At 43.7% G+C, this 20464-nt stretch overlaps 1 protein-coding gene across 2 annotated transcripts; it reads left to right on the forward strand.

The window, feature by feature from the left end:
* Positions 1-8611: 8611 nt before the first annotated feature.
* BAMBI (BMP and activin membrane bound inhibitor) lies at positions 8612-15501 on the forward strand. 2 transcript variants are annotated; one of them, XM_086331210.1, is made up of 3 exons: positions 8612-8998; positions 12489-12776; positions 13537-15501. In XM_086331210.1, exons 1-3 carry the CDS (start codon positions 8923-8925, stop codon positions 13953-13955), a joined length of 783 nt encoding a protein of 260 aa, XP_086187336.1. In that variant the 5' UTR covers positions 8612-8922; the 3' UTR covers positions 13956-15501. The 2 variants fall into 2 exon arrangements, with proteins under 2 accessions (XP_086187336.1, XP_086187337.1); XM_086331211.1 differs by lacking the exon at positions 8612-8998 and adding an exon at positions 9299-11059.
* Positions 15502-20464: the final 4963 nt, after the last annotated feature.

The raw sequence follows: 20464 nt of genomic DNA on the forward strand, positions 1-20464 counted from the left end.
TTTCCACTGGAAACACCCTTGTTCACGTTCACTTATTAAAAATAAGATGTATTCAGGACCACACCGTGCCGGCGTCCAAGGGAATAAACAAGTGATAGAAAGGATTTCTGGTCCTTCAGGGTTTACAATCTCCTTGGGGAGCCTGATAGAAAAGGAAAATTTAGTAATGATGCAAACAATGCTGCTTCTTCAGAGAACTCTCTTCATACTCCTGTGATTTTATGAGGAACAGCTAAGTGGTATGGGGTGGGGCAGAGAGGGTGGAACTGTGAGGAAGCCAGTGACTCCTTTGGCTTCTGGGTTGTGAAGTTGATGGTTTTGGCTTGTGTGTTACATACAGACTGGCAGGCACTTTGGTCTCCAGTATTCAAACTACATGTGTGGAAAAAGCCAGATGACTATTCACCCCGAATACTCATCTTTCTCAGGCTACTGCATAGAAAAGCTCTTTCAGCTGCCATGTGTGTGGCGTGCTAAGTCACTTCAGTCATGTCTGACTGTCTGCAACCCGATGGACCATAGTCTGCCAGGCTCCTCTGTCCATGAGGTTCTCCAGGTAAGGATACTGGAGTGCGTTGCCATTTCTTTCTTCATTAGTTGCCATAGTCAACTGAAAAGACAGAAGAGTCCAGATTGCTGTCTATTAAAAATAATCCAAGTTCAAAGTGTTTTTTTCAGTCCTAGATTCTGGAAATGTTCTGCGTCTTTAGTTCACATAAGATGGGCCACCTTTATTTGGTTACATTAAGTTTTTATTTTATTTTTTTAATTTTTGAAATTTGGACATTTTTCAAGTTTGATTTCTTTAATTACTTTTTCTGAGCCCCTCTCCTGGAATTTTGGTTACATGTATGTTAGACTGCTGGACAGTAACCACAGGGGCACTGAGGCTCTGTTCTTTTTTTTTTTTCGGCTGTGCTGTGCAGCATGTGGGATCTTAGTGCTCTGACCAGGGATTGAAACCGTGCCCCTTGCAATGGAAGTGAGGAGTTTTAACCACTGGACTGCCAAGGAAGTCCCTTAAGTTTATTTTTGATGAAGGAGTTCCTTGGCAGTTCAGTGGTTAGGGCTTGGCTCTTTCACTGCTGGGGCTGGGGTTTCATTTCTAATCAGGGAACTAAGATCCTGACGGCAGCAAACACTAAAGTGATAAATTCACAAATTAATACTTGAAAGGAATAAGCTTAATTCCACTCACTCATACTTTTCTTATTTAAAAGGTGCATTAAATGTGAGGGGAAAGTTTCTCTTTACAGAAGTGTTCCAGCCAATAAATGAAGCAAAAACAATAGAATATCGTTGTTTTGCATCCCCCAATGAAACAGTGAATCTAGGCAATGGTTATAAATAACTTCATATCACACAAATATGCAACAGACAGAGTGAACTTCTGAGAGACATGCATATCATCACCTAGGAGACAGTCTTGCCAATTGAGTCTAAATCTGCTCAAGCCTTTTGATCTAACAACCAATTCACAGGAAATAACAGCAGGAAAGGGGAACATGTTAAGTGACACCATGGAGATGCAATCTCATGGAGAAGCAGATTCCAGACCACAGAAAACTCTGTAGCACATGTGATTTGATTTTTTCAATAAGTAACCAGCAAAGAAAAGAGGAGGGGAGGTGCAACTGATAACTGTAAAGAGTTTTAAGGACATATCAATCAGTCACAATGTATGAATCTTTTTTCAAGCCTAATTCTAACAGCAACAAAATAAAAATAAAAAGGAGAGTTAAATGATAACCTCATTTGTATCTGTGCATCATATATATATATATGTCATATGGCAGGCCAGCACCATAAGGCATAGTATGGCATATGTATGTGATATACCCTCTAGTCTTCCTGGTCCATGACCTTGATGAGGGGCAGCAGCTGTGGGCTTTTTCTTTTTTTCAGCCATCCTTGATATTAGCCAGTACCCTGTCCTAGCTGATCGTACCAAAAACTAAGCATTTTGAAATTGTCTCTCCATAAACTGAACAGCAACCTCTCTAACGGGGGCTTCTGATTGTATAAAAGCAAACAGAAGTTATGAAGTGCAAAAACTAGAAATGGGGGAAGGATGCCAGCTGTCCGTTAGAGAGGCAAGAAGCAAGGAGAACCCTGGGAAAAGGAGACCCAAAATGTTCTAATTTCCGGTTTCAGCGTTACTGGCTTCCAGGGAAGATAAGTAATGCTTATAAATGACCGACTAGCCATATACTTACAATAAACCTATTGTGTCTTCCCAAGAAACCCCTCCTAAAAGAACGCATCTTTAAGTGTGTCTCTTATTCTTCTAATTTAACAAATTTGACTGAATTATAAATGTGCACATTTTAAATGATATCTTTGAAATCATAGGCTAAAAATCTAGGCAAGTGACCCCAAACTATGAATGGGCCAGTGCTGGGGGGAGTTACTTGTGTTTAAACAAATGCACAGCAGAATAGGAGCTGATGTGTTAGGTGACCAAGGGGAACAAAGGAAGACTATTGAATATGGGGGAAAACGCATTGTAAGTTCTTCCTCTGATATCAAGGATGTGAGCAAGAATTGTTCAGTGATGTTCTTAGGGCAGCTCAGGGCTCTCTTCACAACCTCTGCCCATAGGGTACATTTCCCTGAAATGCATTAAATATTAGAAGATATGTTCATCTGGATGGCATTCCATTTCACGGGTTGAAGGCATACATCATATTTAATGTGTATCTTAATACTTTGTAAATGGTAAGACAAATGCTGTATAGCTCATTATTTCCTTGGAAACCGTTATGAAATAAGAACAGTGGCAGGGACAGAAACATGATGGCAAATATTAGTCATTTCAAAGTTCCACGGCAAAAGACATCATTCTGTTCTGGCAATGAGATTTCAGTTTGGAAGATCCAGCATTAGAGGAGAATAACTGGAGGAGAGACGTCATTAATGTAGTCCCCGCCTTGTCTGCAATTCTGATATCCACCCAAGGTTTTAGTTACCTGCTGAATTGTCCAAAAATATTAAATGGAAAATTCCAGAAATAAACAATTCAAAAGTTTTACCTTGCATGCCATTCTGAGCAGTGTGATGAAATCTCCTGCTGTCCTTCTCACCCTGGGATCATTCCTGTGAATTATCCTCTAGTTCAGGGTGTCCTGTCTCTTAGTTACTTAGTAGCCCTCTCAGGGCTTCCCAAGTGGCACAGTGGTGAAGAATCTGCCTGCCAATGCAGGAGATATGGGTTTGATTCCTGACTCAGGAAGATCCCTTGGAGTAGAAAATGGCAACCCATTCTAGTATTCTTGCCTGGAAAATTCCATAAACAGAGGAGCCTGGCAGTCTAAAGTCCATGGAGTTGCAAAAAGTTGTACACAATTCAGTGACTGAGCACACACACATACACACAGCCCTCTCAATTATCGAATGGACTGTCATGGTCCCAGTACTTGTGTTCAAGTGATGCTTACTCTTAATAATGGCCCCAAAGTGCAATGAGAGTGATGCTGGCAATTCAGATATTCTCTTACTGTGCCTAAATTATACATTAAACTCTTTTCTAGGTATGTATAAAGAGGAAAAAAATCCCCATAGTCTATATTGAGTTTGGTACTATCTAAGGTTTCAGGCATTCACTGAAAGTCTTGGAAGCTATTCCCCATGTATAAGTTTGAATAAATGTAGAACCGTGGAAATACAGGCGGGTTTTGGAGAGTAGGCAAGGATGCCAAACGTCAAGCAAGAGTCTAAATGTTGGATTGTCTAATGAAAGTATCAAAGCTTTGAATTTCAGTGTTTTGCTATTGTTGTTTAGTTGCTCAGTCATGTCTGACTGTTTTGTGACCCCATGGACTGTAGCCCTCCAGGCTCTTGTGTCCATGGGATTTCCCAGGTGAGAATACTGGAGTGGGTTGCTATTTCCTTCTCCAGGGGATCTTCCCAACCCAGGGATTGAACCTGCGTCTCCTACATTGCAGGAGGATTCTTTACTGACTGAGCCAACAGGTAAGCCCTCAGTGTTTTGTACATGAACAGTAAAAAGAAAAAAGAAAATCCCCCAAAAAGGCAAATGAAGTATTGCCAGTTGAGAAGATAGAACCCCAAATACTATTCATTGAATGAATTTGAACAGCGTTCTGGGTCAAGGATGTTCCTTTAAGCAGGAATTTAAGGTAATTTCTCTGCTTTAAAAGATTAACTTACCATTTTAGTTAAAAGAACAAAAGGGATCAGTCTGGTTATTTGACATCAGGTAGGCAAAACCAGTATAAATTATTGAATAACTTCCAGAAGTTCTACTGGCTGAAGTGGAGACTATATTAATATAAGTCAATAGAACAAAGACTGTATCAAGGATCACACAGAATATATTTGATACTATTTGATTATAAACGATGTCCACTGTTAAATTCATAATGTTCTTTTAATCTGTTTCTCACTGTATTCTTTCCTGTAAGTCTTTATTGAATTTGTTACAATACTGCTTCTGTTTTATGTTTGGAATGTTTGGTCTTGAGGCATGTGGGATCTCAGCTCCCCAACCAGGCATCGAACCCTCATCCTCTGCACTGGAAGAAATCTCAGCCACTGTATGACCAAGGAAGTCCCTGTTACTTACTGTATTCTAAACTTAGTTGCCTTAAATTTTTTTTAAGAAAACCTCAACTCAACAGATACTCCATGGATACTTTATAGAAATAAAGTAGACAGTTAATGTAATGCACTTGAATATTCTGGAAACCATCCCTGCCCCGGCCCGTGGAAAAACTGTCTTCCACCAAACCAGCCTCTGGTGCCAAAAATGCTGGGGACTACTGCTCTAGATTATCTGTAAGATCTATGGTGTTTGTAAGACTCGACAGCATTTTTGCTAGTTTGTGGGAGAATGGACGTTTGGGAATCTTCTTCTTTTTGTCTAGGCCCTATCACACTACCTCCTGGACTCTGCACCCTATTCTTTATCTCCTTTTCCATTTTGAAAGAAAAAAGAAAAGAAAAACTTTACACTAGACAGTCATTCCTTTGAGCTGGGCTAATCTCTCACCTTTGACCATATTCCAAAGAAAGTAAATTTTAGCCCTGCCCTCCTAACTTCTGAGAACAAAACTTCAAAAAAAACCCTGCTACTGGGAATTCAAAGTGTTATCTAACCTCCGTGGATTGTTGGTTGGTAGGAGATTTGTATAACAGGCAGAAATGTTAGATTCTATCTCTAGACTGCAATAGTTTGCATGCTAGCCAGGAGCTTGAACACACTGCTTCTGGATAAAATGTACGAAGTTATTTTTCATCTGCATCTTGGAGAAAGGCATTGCTGAAATGGGGAATCTCGTATAATTTTGGGAAATAATGGCATTATTTGTGTAAGCAGAGATTGCAAGGGTACTTATATCTTTGTTAAAATGAGTTAGGACATAAAAACCCTCGAGGTTTTTTTTCTTTTTTCTCCTATTTAATATAAGAAAAAATTGTTTTAGTGTTTTTCTGTGGTATAGGACAACCATGAAAATGTATCATAGTGGCATATTGTGATTATATAGTATATAGTTCATATATATCACATTTAGAACACTGTTAGAAAGTATAAAACTATTATAATGTTTAATTAGTGCAAGTTTTCCATCTCAAATCAGCTTTCTGTTCTTGGGTATAGATAGCTGGTTCCCAGCTTATATTTTCAGAATTCTCTTCATAAGGGTAAAAAGAATTTTGGTCACTGATTTCATTTGTTGATTTAAATAAAAGAAAAAGCCCATTAGAGTTTACTATTTTCTCCTTATCAACCTACATGTGGGAAAGTAATAACCAAATTATATACAAAACAAGTAAAATTCTGTAGAGAAGCAATTTTTCTTGAGCCTTAAATTAAATTAAAATTGTTGTTCATCCTCTCAACTATTGATATAGCCTCATAATTGACATATTATTCCTAAACTGATTTTGATTTTCCATATTGATTCAAACACAAGTTCATTTAGTTGAAAAGTCCATGTCTGCTCCAAAACCATTAAAGAGCAGACTTGTTTCTCTTAAAACTAATTTTTAGCCATTTAAAAAGCTTGCCCATTAAGCTAATAATGAAAGCAAAAGAAGTAGAATCATTGCCTGATCATGACGTTCTCATTCTGAATTGTACTTGGAACAAAAAAATTATACATCCTGGAATAACAATTGATATTAATTCAGCAAAATATAAATATCAGTGTTTGAACCCTTTGGGTCAAAAGTAAAAGAGCTTAAGTAACAAGAGGACCTTATAGTTAACATCTGTGCCACCTTACATATCTCTGTCATTTTTTTTTCCTCTTGCTTTGCACACAGATGGACTCTGAATTTGTATTCCATGAAGTGACCTCTAGAGATTGACTAGCATCTCAGTCTAAAGACCCAGAAGAGAGAACCTAATTTGTCCAACTGTCATGTGACAAGCTATCGTCAGAGGGGCAGAGGGCCCTAGGCTGGCGGCCAATGCCCACTCCAGAGAAAATGGACAGTCTCTGAACAGGGCTGGGAAGGCACTCAGAAAGTGTTTACTACAATATGACTTTCATCAACACATCCCCCTACACCCTCTTCCATTAAAAAGTTATTTTTATCTGTATCACAGGTAAATATGGTTATTTCCTGGTGCATCTCTGTCCACTCCTTGCTCCACGTTTCATGCTCCAGCAATAAAGAATTGCTTGTCCACCCATCCACCTACCCCCTCCTTACCACCCACACGCTCCAGTGCGATCAATGAAAATCATGCCCAAGTTCCTGGAGTCCCCTGTGCTTGTAATGGTCCCCTCCCAATTCTTTCAGTCTTTAGGAGTCATGGTGCATGTCACTGCTTCCAGTAGAACTTCTGGACTTGTTTGTCTTCCTGGGCTGATTCCCTCTGCTTTCTTTATGCATCACCACTGTGCTCATAATCTCTATTATCTGCCAGCTCCATTGTTTGTGATTTACTTTTTAGTTTCTGACTTTTAACGCACAAACTGTGAGGCTGAACTACAATGGGTGGTCCAAAAGTTGAATGAATATACTCCAAGTTTCCTGTTAGCTAATAATTGACTCTAGAGTTAAAGGGAGTGTGTCATTACAAGAACAGTATTGTCTGCATAAACCCCTTAGAACTGTTAACTTGTCAAGGAATTAGATGTCAGGAAGTGCTAATCAAACTCCTTCTCAGGGCTGCTGGGCAGCTCCCCTCCTCGACCACTCCCCCAACTAAAGAACCGCCTGCTGTTTACCTGGTGCCCTAACCAGTTTAATTTCCTCTTTGACCTTCTGCTGGACCAGCCCTCTCCTCTTTTAGATGCAATTTTGATCTAGTGAAGTAATGGGCAGAACATCAGTTTATGAAATTATTTTATTTTTCTACATATAGACATTCTTTTTCAAAGGCAATTTCATTAACTACATTCTGAAGCTCTGTGGACTTCCAGCAACTTTTCAAGGTTCGCCTGGATTTTCAGTCCTAGAGACATATATACATAAATATATATAGTTTTTCTTAGTCTTAAAGCTCATTTCTGCACTCTAGTCCTCAAGGTTTGACTGCTCCTCCTGCCTTAACTTTAAATGCGCCTTTCTTCCCCGCCCCACTCCTTGACATTGTTATCAGGTCGCAAAATGTTGGCTGATCCTAAAAGGAAATTTCGCTAATGGTTGACTTTTGTTAATCCCAGGTTTTGGGGAGAGAGGAGGAAAGAGCTGCCCTCAGATAAGAGTTTTAAACTGAATTTCACTTCCACAAAAATAAAAAACAGCATCCTGCCACCCCCCCAACCGCCTTTGGGTACGCTGGGGCGGGCAGCCCCCCAAGTTCTAATAAATGAATTAGCATCTCAGAAAGATCACCGCCAGGCTGATATTGATCAGGGTCAGCCGCTGTGTTTGCCTGCGACTGTTTGGGGGGTGGTTAATTGAGTGTCAGTCTCGGCCTGTGTCGTCTCGCTGGCGCCGGGTGCTTTTGGATTTGCTAATTTTCGTTAAGTGTCTGTAGCCAGCTACTCGTCCCGTCTACCCAGGAGAACTCGGCGGCTCCTGCTGATCAACAGTCTGTCTGTCTGGGCTTTATTGATCACAGGGCGGGCGAGCGAGGCGGATGCGCAGAGGGGAGGGGGAGAAAGGCGGAGAGCGCCCCGCGCCCTGAGGCCCTCCCCGGGCACAAGCAGGCCGGCAGGGCTCACTCTAGGGTCCGCCACGGCTTTCCCCGGGCTCCCGAGGCAGCCGCGCGGCGGGACGGGTCCAAAGGCGGCCACGCGGGTCCCTCGCGAGTTTCGGGGAAACGAAGAGGAAGCCACACGTTGGGGCGCGCCGGCCTGAGGCCGGGTGGGGAGGATCCCTGAAGCAGGGGCCAAAGGCAGGGCCAGAGGCCGAGCTCGACCCGCGGCTCCCTAAGGTCACGGACGCCCGGCCTCCGCGAGGGGGAGCGCGGGAGACGGCCGGCGCCGCCCGCAGCCCAGACGCCGGCGCCGCTCGGAGCCGCGGGGCAGAGCTCTCCGCCCGCGCCCGGCCCGCCCCCCGGCGGAGCGGCTGGAGCCCTGCGGCCAATCGCACGGCGCCAGGGGCGGGGCCCGGGCGGAGTCGGAGTGGGGCGGGGCCTGCTGGCTCCCCGCGCGGGGCGCTATTTACGGCGCGGAGCCGGTCGGACCCAGGCCGGCCCAGGCGGGAGCTCGCGGCGGGCGGTGTCTGCGCACTGGGTTGCTGGTTCCTTCTGCCGAGTGGCCGACCGACGAGAGCAGAGCCTGAAGCCCATCCAGCTGTCGGGCCGAGCGGAGGGAGCCAGGATTGCGGAACCGGACTGTGCCCCTCGCGCCCCTCCAGCCGCTCTCCATGCTCCGGCCGCGGCCCGGCCCCGCGCCCCGGGCATTACCCATGCACTACGCGCGCCGGGAGCCGTAGGCTGCAGCTGAGCCGCGGCTCCGGGAGCCGACGGGGGCGCCGGGGCCGTGGAGGGGGGCGTCCATGGATCGCCACTCCAGCTACATCTTCATCTGGCTGCAGCTTGAACTCTGCGCCATGGCGGTCCTGCTCACCAAAGGTGGGTGCCCGCCGGCCGGCGGGGCGCGAGCTCCCCGGGGAGGGCCGCGGGGTCCCGGGGCTTTGTTAGCGGCGGGAGAGGCGGCCTCCCGCGCCGAGCCAGCAGGTCGCGACAAGTTGTCTGTTCTTAGAAGTCGCGGCGGTGGCTTCGGGTCCACCCGCCCACCCCGGTGTCCCGAGGCCGGGCGCGTGGAGGTGGTGTGAGACCTCGGGGCGAGTGGTTGTCAAACTGTTTGTGCGAGTCTGTCGGTCGTTAACTTCTGAGCGTTTGCAGCCGCGGCGTGGGGCGGGAGTGGCCGGGAGGGACCGCAGTCTCCCGCCCCCCGTTGCACCGTGCCCGAGTGTTTCGTGTGTGTGTCCCGGTTTGAGTCCGAGTGTCTCGGTTTGTGTGCGCGACTCTGTATTTGAATGTGTCTCTGCTGTGAACGTGTGTCTGTATTTGAGTGTTTTTGTCCATGAGTGCACTTGTGTGTCTGTTGTGTGTCTCTCTGTATTGGAACATCTTCACTTGGGAATGTCTCCGTGTTTAAATGTCTCTGTCTGTGAATGTCCGTGTGTGTGTGTCTTACTGTCTTTGTGAGCCCTCGAGTGGTGCCTCCCCGCGTGTAGGTGTCCCAGGTGTGTGTCCGCGTGCAGCGGTGTGGGCAGCGCTACTGCTTGGGGGCTGGAAGGTGTGGACTCCGTCAGCGGTCCCTTTTCCCACTCACATCATATTTTATAAACGCTACTCAAAAAAAAAAAAAAAAAATTGCAGCGGTCAGTTTCTTTTTTTTTTCCTTTGCAGGCTTTCGCCTTTTAGGTGGAAATAACCCAGACAACTCTCTTTTGAATTTCAAGGGCCCTCCACCTCCCCTGCCACGAACTCTGCCTACTGTTTGTCCTGTGAACAGATAATTTTTCTAAAAAATAGGAGGCATTTTTAGCTTTTGCACCACCAACCCCCCCGCCCCCTTTTCTCTAATTGCCATGTAGCAGGCATGAGGTTGAAGGATCAGCCGGGCCAGCAGAGATGATGTGCTACAGTATTTATTTATTTTGGAAGAAAGGCTGTAATTAACCCTAAATAACAGCCCTCGTAGCAGCCTGCAGAGGGAAGCCTCCCGGTCTATCAAAGACCGGCCGAACGGGGCCGGACCGCGGCTGACATAAGTCACAGATACCGAAACTATGCGCCTGATAATGATATAATTAGGGGATCAGAGGTTTCTGACTGCTGCGGACTTCAAAAGCTTTAAAAGAAGCCAGCAGCCTCTCCTGTAGCCGTCCTGACTGAAGCAGACATTTTTGTTTAATCACCACGTACAGTAACCAGAAAGGGGGGCAGACAGAAGAGCATTGTTCCCTGCTTCAAAATACCAGTCCCCTCCTGGCCTTTTCGCATGCCACAGGAAGAAACTTTATGAAACGGCAGAAATATAGTTTTAATACAGTAACACAAAAGTCTATTCAACTTGCTCCAATGTGGCTCCAATTAAAAAAAAAAAAGTTGTTAGAACTTTCCTAGTTACCTGTCAAATTTTTATTAGACTGTTTTAGGTCATTGAAAATATAGTCTTTAAAATAGGCTCTCATAAACATTTAAGCAGCATTTTGCTTGTATTCAGCTTTCTTTTTTTCTGCATGAGGTCTGAAGTGCATGGAATCAACATGGACTTTTAATCTGTTTTATTTCTTCTTTCAACCTATATGTGGAATTTGTCAGACTTAGGGATATTCAGTCATCACCCGCTTAAAATCAGTGAGCTTTCTGCAAAAAAAGCGGGTAAGCTTGGAGAGAGGAGTAAAGAACTTGTGCAAAGCAGGATTCTAACTGGAAGGTCTTATTTACTGGAGAAGGGAAGGGACCCTGGCCCAGACCTAGGACAGGAGGAGGACCTCTGGCTTTGCACGGTGAAACTCAAGTTGGCAAAGATCTGTGTTTAGTTGGCTGGGTTTTCTTTCTTTCTTTTTTTTTTTTTAAAGAACTGAAGCACTAGGAGCCTTATGGTGGCATGGAATTTGGACAGATAATTAAATGAGACATCTTACTCAGGCATTCACGAAAGGAGGAGAAAGAAGAAAGGTGAGGCTGGGAGGAGATTTGTAGAGCAGCAGTGCCTGGTGTTGGTGTTTAGTTTCAGAGCTTTGGTTTCAGAGCTTTGGTTTCTGTAACTAAGACTTCAGATGGAGAAGCTGGGGAGAGGCATGTACCTGAGTTCAGTTCACAGCAGGCTACAGCCGTGGCCTGTGACAGTGGCCGAGGTCCACCAGGTCAAGTATCATGTGAGTGATCTTTCCCAGCCCCAGATTGTTTCAACCAGAAATTGACATGGAAGTCTCAGATCTTGTGGCAGAATGTTAACCCGCTTGCAACTCACAAACTAAGTTTTATAAAGGAAACTTTTAATCACTTCCTGTAGAAAAATTTGAGGTTTCCTTAAGGATTTTTCATTCAAGCAGCAGAGGATTTTCAGTTTCAATGTTTCCCGTTTTAGATCCCATGTTGAATTACACATAAAACTGGGGAGTTGAGGGGTGGGGGGAGGAGGGAGCCTTGCAGTTTCACCCCCTCCTCCCTGCCCCCAGTTTTATGACTTTCCATTTGGGCTGAAAGAAATTGACTTTGGCAAGCAAACCACTAATTGTAAACTGCCTAGTTCCTGTTTTACAATATCTGACTAAAAGCTCCCCTGCATGAACAGATCTTTATAGGCAAAGTTTGCCTTTTCTAGAGAGGTTGCAAATAGCTGCCCAGTTTCATAGTTTTAAAACCTCCTGACCAGAGCAATTTCTAGATTGTTGTGTTTCTAGTTAATAACTTTATAAGGTGTTAGCGAAAGCTCTTAAACCTTGGCACAGCCCTTCGAGGTAGTAAACAATTCAGCAGTTCCGATCAAATATTTATACTGACAAAATCAAAAAGCCTAGCATTTTACGTTGTATGGTCATGTAGGATTAAAACAAGTCAATAATGTAATTTACCTTACGGTAGGAGAAATCCTGGTGATGATTATTTTGCTTCAAAGACAAAAGTGTTTTTAATTACTTGCTAGCTTATCCTACACTGAACTTTCATCCTCTGCTATGTGGATTAATACATTTCTAAGATGATATTTACCTGACTTGGGATTCGAGCACTGACTTGCACAAGGGGCTCTAGGGATCCATGTGGTCAGCCCTTCTAAGCCCTCAGCTGAATATTCCCTAAAGTGAATGTCTTCGAAATTTGGGGTCTGGTGGCGCTAGCGGTAAAGAACCCACCTGTCAATACAGAAGACTTTAGAGACACAGGTTCAGTCCCTGGGTCGGGAAGATCCCCTGGGGGAGGGCATGGCAACCCACTCCAGTATTCTTGCCTGGAGAACCCCATGGACAGAGGAGCCTGGTGGGCTACAGTCCATGGGATCTCAAAGGGTCAGACATGACTGAGCGACTTAGCACAGCACAGTTGTTGAAGCTGATGCTTTATCTGGTCTCTGAAGCCATTTGATGCAATTGCCCATCATTTTCAGGTGAAATCAGATGCTACTGTGATGCAGCCCACTGCGTGGCTACTGGTTACATGTGTAAATCTGAGCTGAGCGCCTGCTTCTCCAGACTTCTGGATCCTCAGAACACCAATTCCCCGCTCACCCATGGCTGCCTGGACTCCCTGGCAAGCACAGCGGACATCTGCCAAGCCAGACAGGCTCGCAACCACTCCGGCAGCCCCTTGCCCTCTTTGGAGTGCTGTCACGAAGACATGTGCAACTATAGGGGGCTACAGGATGTCCTCACCCCGCCCAAGGGGGAGGCCTCAGGTAGGAGTGGCACCCCCCTGACCAAACCCTCGCTTGGCCTCTAGGCTTGTGACAGCCGTGGCTTTGTCTGTCTGCTATTGATTTTGTTGTTGATGTAATTAGAGACGGCTGAGGGAGAAGCCAGGCTGGGTGCAAAGATGCATCTCCATTGAGTGACTTTCATGTCTGCCTGAGCCCTAGATATCTGTCTGCATAATAGGTTTTGCCTGTTTTTTTTCCCAATATTTTGAAGCCATTAAAAGGCCATTAATAATCAAAATAAACAAATGTTTTTGGAAGCACCTCTGCCTCGTTGGGCAGCATTTCTGTTCTAAATGTTGATTGAATCGGAAACCTCTGTTTAAAGGGATTGCTGTTGTTCAGTCACTCAGTTGTGTCCAACAGTTTGTGACCCCATGGACTGCAGCACGCCCGGCTTCCCTGTCCTTCACCACCTCCTGGAGTTTGCTCAAACTCATGCCCATTGAGTTGGGGATGCCATCCAACCATCTCCTCCTCTGTCATCCCCTTCTTCTGCCCTCAATCCTTCGAAGCATCAGGGTCTTTCCCAGTGAGTCAGCTGTTTGCATCAGGTGGCCAATATATTGGAGCTTCAGCTTTAGCATCAGTCCTTCCAATGAATATTCAGGGTTGATTTCCTTTAGGATTGACTGGTTTGATCTCCTTTAAGGGGGGGTACTGCATTTAAAAGGAGAGATGCTCTCACAAAGCTCCAGGAAAGGGTGACCATGTTTGATGGGTTTGCTTTTGCCCCCTCTAGGACAAGGGAACAGGTATCAGCACGATGGTAACAGAAACCTCATCACCAAAGTGCAGGAGCTGACGTCCTCCAAAGAGCTGTGGTTCCGGGCAGCAGTGATCGCAGTTCCCATCGCTGGGGGGCTGATCCTGGTGTTGCTAATTATGCTGGCCCTGAGGATGCTGCGGAGCGAGAACAAGAGGCTGCAGGAGCAGCGGCAGCAGATGCTCTCACGTTTGCACTACAGCTTCCATGGACACCACTCCAAAAAGGGGCAGGTGGCGAAGTTGGACTTGGAGTGCATGGTGCCCGTGAGTGGCCATGAGAACTGCTGTCTGACCTGCGATAAGATGAGACAAGCCGACCTCAGCCACGACCGCATCCTGTCGCTTGTGCACTGGGGCATGTACAGCGGGCACGGGAAGCTGGAGTTCGTATGACTGGGCCTCACGGAACTGGATGTCTGGGACCCTCTTGAGTTCTGCTGGGTGGGAGCACTTTATCTGAAGAAAAAACTAACTCGCGTCATCATCTGCGAGAGATGGAATGACCTCTGCAAACAGCATCTTGGCTATTTCTTCTGAAGGATTATTTGCACAGACTTAAATACAGTCAAAATGTATTATTTCCTTTAAAATTATTAAAAAGCAAAGAGAGGACTCTGTACACTGTTACCAGGGTTATTTGCATCCAGAGGGAGCTAGAATTGAGTACCTAAATAAACAAATGTGTTCTCTGTAAGCTCCTACATCTGGATTTATTGTAAAGATTTAAAATATATATATATATATATTTTGTCTGAAATTTAGTGGTGTCTTGTCATAAATTAAAAACTAAGCCGGAAGGGCAAGGAACTACATGTTAATTATACAACTGAAGACCTATGATTGCTCAGTGTAGGATCTCAACTATAGATTTTGGCTTGACTCTTTTTTTCTTAACAAGACCAAGATCTTGTTTGTTCTTACATGGCCAATGTGTCATTTTCTTACAGCGTGGAGAATTTCTAAATGTGTACTGCCCATCATTCAGTGTCTTACCCACAGTTTTTTGTTAGGATAATTCTGGTTTTAGCTTTCATCAAAGAGAAATTGGAAACTTATTTATACCTGAGTCAGATATCATTGATCAATTTCCGAAGTTGCCTTAGCAAAAGGTGATATTTATCAGCTTGGTCCAAGTGCTCTGGAATTTGTTTTTAAATGTGTCTCTACCTCCCATCAGAAAAGGAAAAAAGCCTACTAAATGAATCTTTTTTTTTTTTTTCAAAGTTAATCACTGTCTACTTTTACTGTTAATTAATTCATCAGTTTATTCTGGACTTAATTAAATATTTTGGACCCCAAATTAGCCAAACATTATTGTCTCATGCTTGTAGTTTTTAAACCTTCCTTCAACAGAGTGTTATAATGATAAATTTTTTTTACTTCTCAATCTTAGAGTTTCAATAGTGAACATTATACGTCAGTTAAGATTTAAATAATAATTTCTCCCCCAAATGATTCTTTTATTAATATAATCAAATAGACTGTTGATTTTAGCCACTAACACACTAAATAATAGTGTTTCCACTCCTGGAGGACTTTGGCAATAAAGCCCAGCCTGAATTTAAAGCTATGCCAGATGTGTACTTTTCCTCTAAAATGGGTCTTTATTATTATCTTAAATATGAGAATAATTTGTAGGTTCTTTTCTTGATTCTTTTGTATATTTGAAACTTTTGCTTAAAAATTAACCTATAGCCTGCATATTTGAGTACCTGTGGGGTTTCCTTTTATGAATGTTAAAAAGGATTTTTTGCATATATTCGGGGATATTTTATGATCAGCATACTTTGGGTCCCTTAAGACAGGTGCCGTCACTCAGTTGATGGAAGAATCTGAGTTGAAATGAGTAGTCTAAAAATGAATACCTAGGTTATTTAATAACTAATAAGCCACAGCCCCAAATAAATTAGGCTATGGAATAAATACGCGTTTTAATAAATGACGGCATTCATATTGTGCTTTTTGAGACTGAGAATTCTTGCATGTGTGACTTACAGTTCATAAAGTGTTACATTTTCTGTGCATCCATTTTTTTTGAGAGAGTTAAAGAATTTGGGGGCCTAACTCTCCAAACCTAAGGGAAGAGAAGGAATCAAAATGGCCAGTTAGTGAAATTTTTGCCCTCACCATCTCTTTCAAGCTTTAGATCAAATTACAGTAGTTTTGGGGCTTGAAGATTAAAAGGCTTCTTGTCTCTTCTGTGTTCTTATGTCATGAGTGCATCGTGCAAGTACCATGGATTCTAAAGTGGCCTCTCCTTGCTCACCCTGCTGTTTCTTATTCATCACATTTCTTCCCAATACCAGTTAATTAGGAGCTCAGGAATTCATTAGGAAATAAAACCATGAAGGATTGAAATTCATCCTCTTTGAAACAATTTGACAACAGTGAACTCCAGGGAAGTTACAGGAACTTCCTCCGGAGAAGACCCAGGGAAGCCCTGGTGTGTGTGGGTGCTAAGATCACAGACCTTTAATAGATGAATAGAAAAGCCTCCACCTGGTTCTTTTGGGCTGAGCTTAAATCTGCAAGGCTGTTCACACTTCCCTGTTGGGTAGGCTGCTGGCTCTGTGCCCACAGTGGGGCTCTAGTTGTAGCCACGTAATAGGTGGGCCCTGTCTCTTTTCCTAACAAATCCTCTCCCTTATTTAATATTTGTGTATTGCTGCCACCAGTTTTAAAGTCAAATCTGCACATAACTTGGCCTTTCAGCAAAAATATTGTAGGTTTCTCCACTTTGATTTTTCTAAGAGCTAAATATAAAGTCTACTTTTGGTTCCCTGTGAGAATGTAGAGGTTGCCAAGAGTGGAGATAAAAGACCCTTCATGAAATTGCGACCTACCTGATTCGGTGATGTAAGGAGGATGACGGGTTTGTTTGTTTTTCCCTCGTAGAGATGTTTGCCGTTCCTTGGAGGTGTCAGTGCATGGCTGGGCTGATCAGGAACAGTCCTTGTTTAATGTGGACATAGAACTCCCCCGAAAAGTGATTTTCCCTTTTTAAGCGGAAATTTGCCCAAACCAGAGATAAATGGTTGTCATGATATTTCTGTATCTGCACCCCTTAAACATTCTGCCCCTTCTGAAAAAACTCTGTCTGTGGTTACATCTTTTATGTTATTCCCCCCTCCCCCTCCCCGTCCCGTCCCTTCCCTTATTTTGAATGGCTCCGAGGCTTCCTAGAAATTGACTGGTGTGTCTCTAATTTCTGCTGAACTGATTTTATTAAAAACACTGCACCATAGGGGGTTTGACCTCCCTCCTAAAATACCAAACATGTCTGCTTTAGAAAATCACAAAGGTCTCTTCTGAAGATCTTGTAAATCTGGTTTCAATATGGCTTGATTATAGACTAAAAGCTTGAAAGCGGTGGCATCTAGTATCGAGTCTGGAAGTAGCCTTTTTGGGGCCAGGACAGCTTTTTTCTTTAAAGCCTTTAATTGGTCCTCTTCTGTGTCTCTTCACCCACATAACTTTAAACCTTCAAAAGCTACATGGTGTGATGAGGTTGAACTTAGCCAAGGGAGCAATCAAGAGCACTTGGGCATCTCGCAGCCTGGATTCCTATGTAGACTCCATTCCCATCAGCTGTGTGAACTTGGGCACTTAGGCTCTTTGGCTACTCAAGTTTGGTTCCCCATACCATGGGGGCAGTAATTACACTTTATATGACAGTTGTGGGGAGGTATGGAAGTAGGTCGGAGAAGGCGATGGCACCCCACTCCAGTACTCTTGCCTGGAAAATCCCATGGATGGAGGCACCTGGTAGGCTGCAGTCCATGGGGTCGCGAAGAGTCGGACATGACTGAGCGACTTCATTTTCACTTTTCACTTTCATGCAGTGGAGAAGGAAATGGCAACCCACTCCAGTGTTCTTGCCTGGAGAATCCCAGGGATGGGGGAGCCTAGTGGGCTGCCTTCTATGAGGTCGCACAGAGTCTGACACGACTAAAGCGACTTAACAGCAGCAGCAGCAGCTGCATGGAAGTAGGTATTCCTACCAATACAAGAGTCTTGGATGAACTCAAGTGGCCCCTAAATCCTCAAAATTGTCCTGACAAGTTTTTATTTGTCCCTACTATTTATACAGTGAATATTTTTGTTTGACTTTTTAGTGTTTCAGATAACACATTTGAGGTTTGCAAGCCCTTCAGTCACCTGCAGACTGGATTTAACTTTTTAAAAATTTGTTTTCAATTGACTGCTTTTATTGAATGGCATCACAGACTCAATGGGCATGAATTTGAGCAAACTCTGGGAGATAGTGAAGGACAGGGAAGCCTGGTGTGCTACAGTTCATGGGGTTGGTCATAAAGGGTCGGACTCGACTGAGTGACTGAACAACAGTCTCTCCTAGGTACAAATTATGTTGGTTTGTAACTATTTACTTTTGGAATAATCTATATGGCTACTTAGACGCTTACTTCTTGGAAGAAAAGTTATAACCAGCCTAGATAGCATATTGAAAAGCAGAGACATTACTTTGCCAACAAAGGTCCATCTAGTCAAGGCTATGGTTTTTCCAGTGGTCATGTATGGATGTGAGAGTTGGACTGTGAAGAAAGCTGAGCGCCGAAGAATTGATGCTTTTGAACTGTGGTGTTGGAGAAGACTCTTGAGAGTCCCTTGGACTGCAAAGAGGTCCAATCAGTCCATTCTGAAGGAGATCAGCCCTGGGATTTCTTTGGAAGGAATGATGCTAAAGCCGAAACTCCAGTACTTTGGCCACCTCATGCGAAGAGTTGACTCATTGGAAAAGACTCTGATGCTGGGAGGGATTAGGGGCAGGAGGAGAAGGGGACGACAGAGGATGAGATGGCTGAATGGCATCACTGACTCGATGGACGTGAGTCTGAGTGAACTCCAGGAGTTGGTGATGGATAGGGAGGCCTGGCGTGCTGTGATTCACGGGATTACAAGGAGTCGGACACGACTGAGCAACTGAACTGAACTGAACTGATAGAACCTTTCCATTGTGTGTACCTATTCTGTTTTTCCATATTTGACAGAATGAAGTTCTGTTAGAATTTCAGCTGCTCCGGGTGGTTAGTCCATTGAGAAGATCACAGGAGCCAGGTTAGGTGAGAGAAGGTGTCAGAACTGCTTGAACAGTATGTGTCTGATTGATGCATTCAATTACATTTGGCCTCATAGGTAGTCCCAACAAAATCCAATGATTCTGTTGGCTTGGGGGACTTTCTGAATTTTGGGGGGGCACCCTACTTAGTGAGCAACTTAATTTCCCTGGATGAAGTTAATTTAGTTACTCTGTGGATCATAGTCATCATGAGAAAATAAGTTGCTCCAACATCCACATGCTCCCTCCCCACCTCACCTCCTGCAACTCATTCAGTGCATGTTGCCCTCACTCTGCAGACTTAAAAAAAATCAGATCATTGATCTGAGAATTTGAGATCCAATGAAATAATGAAATTAAACACTTTCAAGTTTTGACATCTCTTTACTGGAAGTACAGTTTTAGACTTTAAACACACCCTTGTTGATTTGCTAACACTGCTAACAGTTCTGTGGTGTGGTGGTATCGTTCCCTGGTCTGCCATTCCAGAAGTTTGGAGATGGAACTGAGAAGGGGGAAGGACTGAGTTTAACCAGATAGGGGTTTACTTTTAACAAGGCAGCAATTTTCCAATGGTTCTGCTTTGTAGAGTTTACAAGTATTTGTTACTAAGGGAGGGCTACCAACCATTCCATTCGGCTGCAAACTTTCCCCTTTGTATGAATATGAACGGTGGTAACCAGATAGGCATTGATGAGCAATCTTGGAAGATTCTTTGGATAAGCAGTTAGATAGTGTCTCAAGGCATTTAAGGAGATTGTCAAGACTTTAAGGAGATTCATTCTTCCTGGTAGCCAGTGGCCAGATGGCCTCTTGGGGGCTATTTCAAATTTGTATTTAGCTGCCTGTATCTTGCAGATTAGATTGATATTGGACTAAGCCTGAACAGAAGCCTGAGAAGATGAGTTGATAACTATTAGTATTTATCACACACTGTATGTATAAACAAAGGCCATTCCAGCCAAGGGTCTTAGTAATCCTGGAATGATTTTATGTTTAACAAATTTCAAGACAGTGTGAAAAAAAAAAAAAAAAGACAGTGTGTAAGTAGATGTTGGAATTTGTCAGCGGTTTGTTTTTAGACATGTGAAGACTGAAAGATCTTGCGTTACAAACCTAATGGAACAAAAATTGTTTAAGCAGTGAAAACCAAGCGAAATGCATGAAGCTCCTTATCCTGGGTCTCTCCCTCTCGGAACTGCCCTGGGTCTGATGAGAACAGTGGAGAAACACCACACTTCAAGCAGTTTATCTCTTTTCAAGTGTTAGATGTTCAGGTGGAAACATGTTTTACTAAATGTAGTGGATGTGATTTTTTAAAAAAATTATTTATTTTTAATTGAAGGATCCTTGCTTTGATACCACAGATTTTAACTCACTGTTGCCTTGGTGAACTGGGTATTTCTCACCTGGACTTAAGGCTTAAACTGTGAACTCCCAGCAGGGAGGATCTAGGATTAGTCACCTATGTAGATTTCCAAAATCCAAGGGGAGAAGGAGATGAAGGAAAGATCAAGGCTTCTTGTCAACAGGTGCCTGAGTTTAGATTGTCAGTAAATAAACATTGTCTTTCTGTTTGTTTCTTTACCCCAAACTATTGTTTCTACCGGCAGCCTAAAGGAAAACGAATTACTTATGAAGGGTTTGAGGTGTGGCCAGCTTGTAAAGTTAGCGCAGCCTCTAAGCTCACTGAAGGAAACAGACTCACCAAGAAGTACGTCCTCACTGCGCATGAATCCAAGAGTTGTATTTTCATCTTATTATTTTAAAATATTCAAAGTTTCGTCAAACATGGTTTCTCTCAGGAGTTAAGAACAAGCCCCTG

Source organism: Bos grunniens, chromosome 13 (genome assembly GCF_055505025.1).
Source record: "Bos grunniens cultivar Pamir isolate PY7600 chromosome 13, Bosgru_T2T1.0, whole genome shotgun sequence".
Lineage (NCBI taxonomy): Eukaryota > Metazoa > Chordata > Mammalia > Artiodactyla > Bovidae > Bos > Bos grunniens.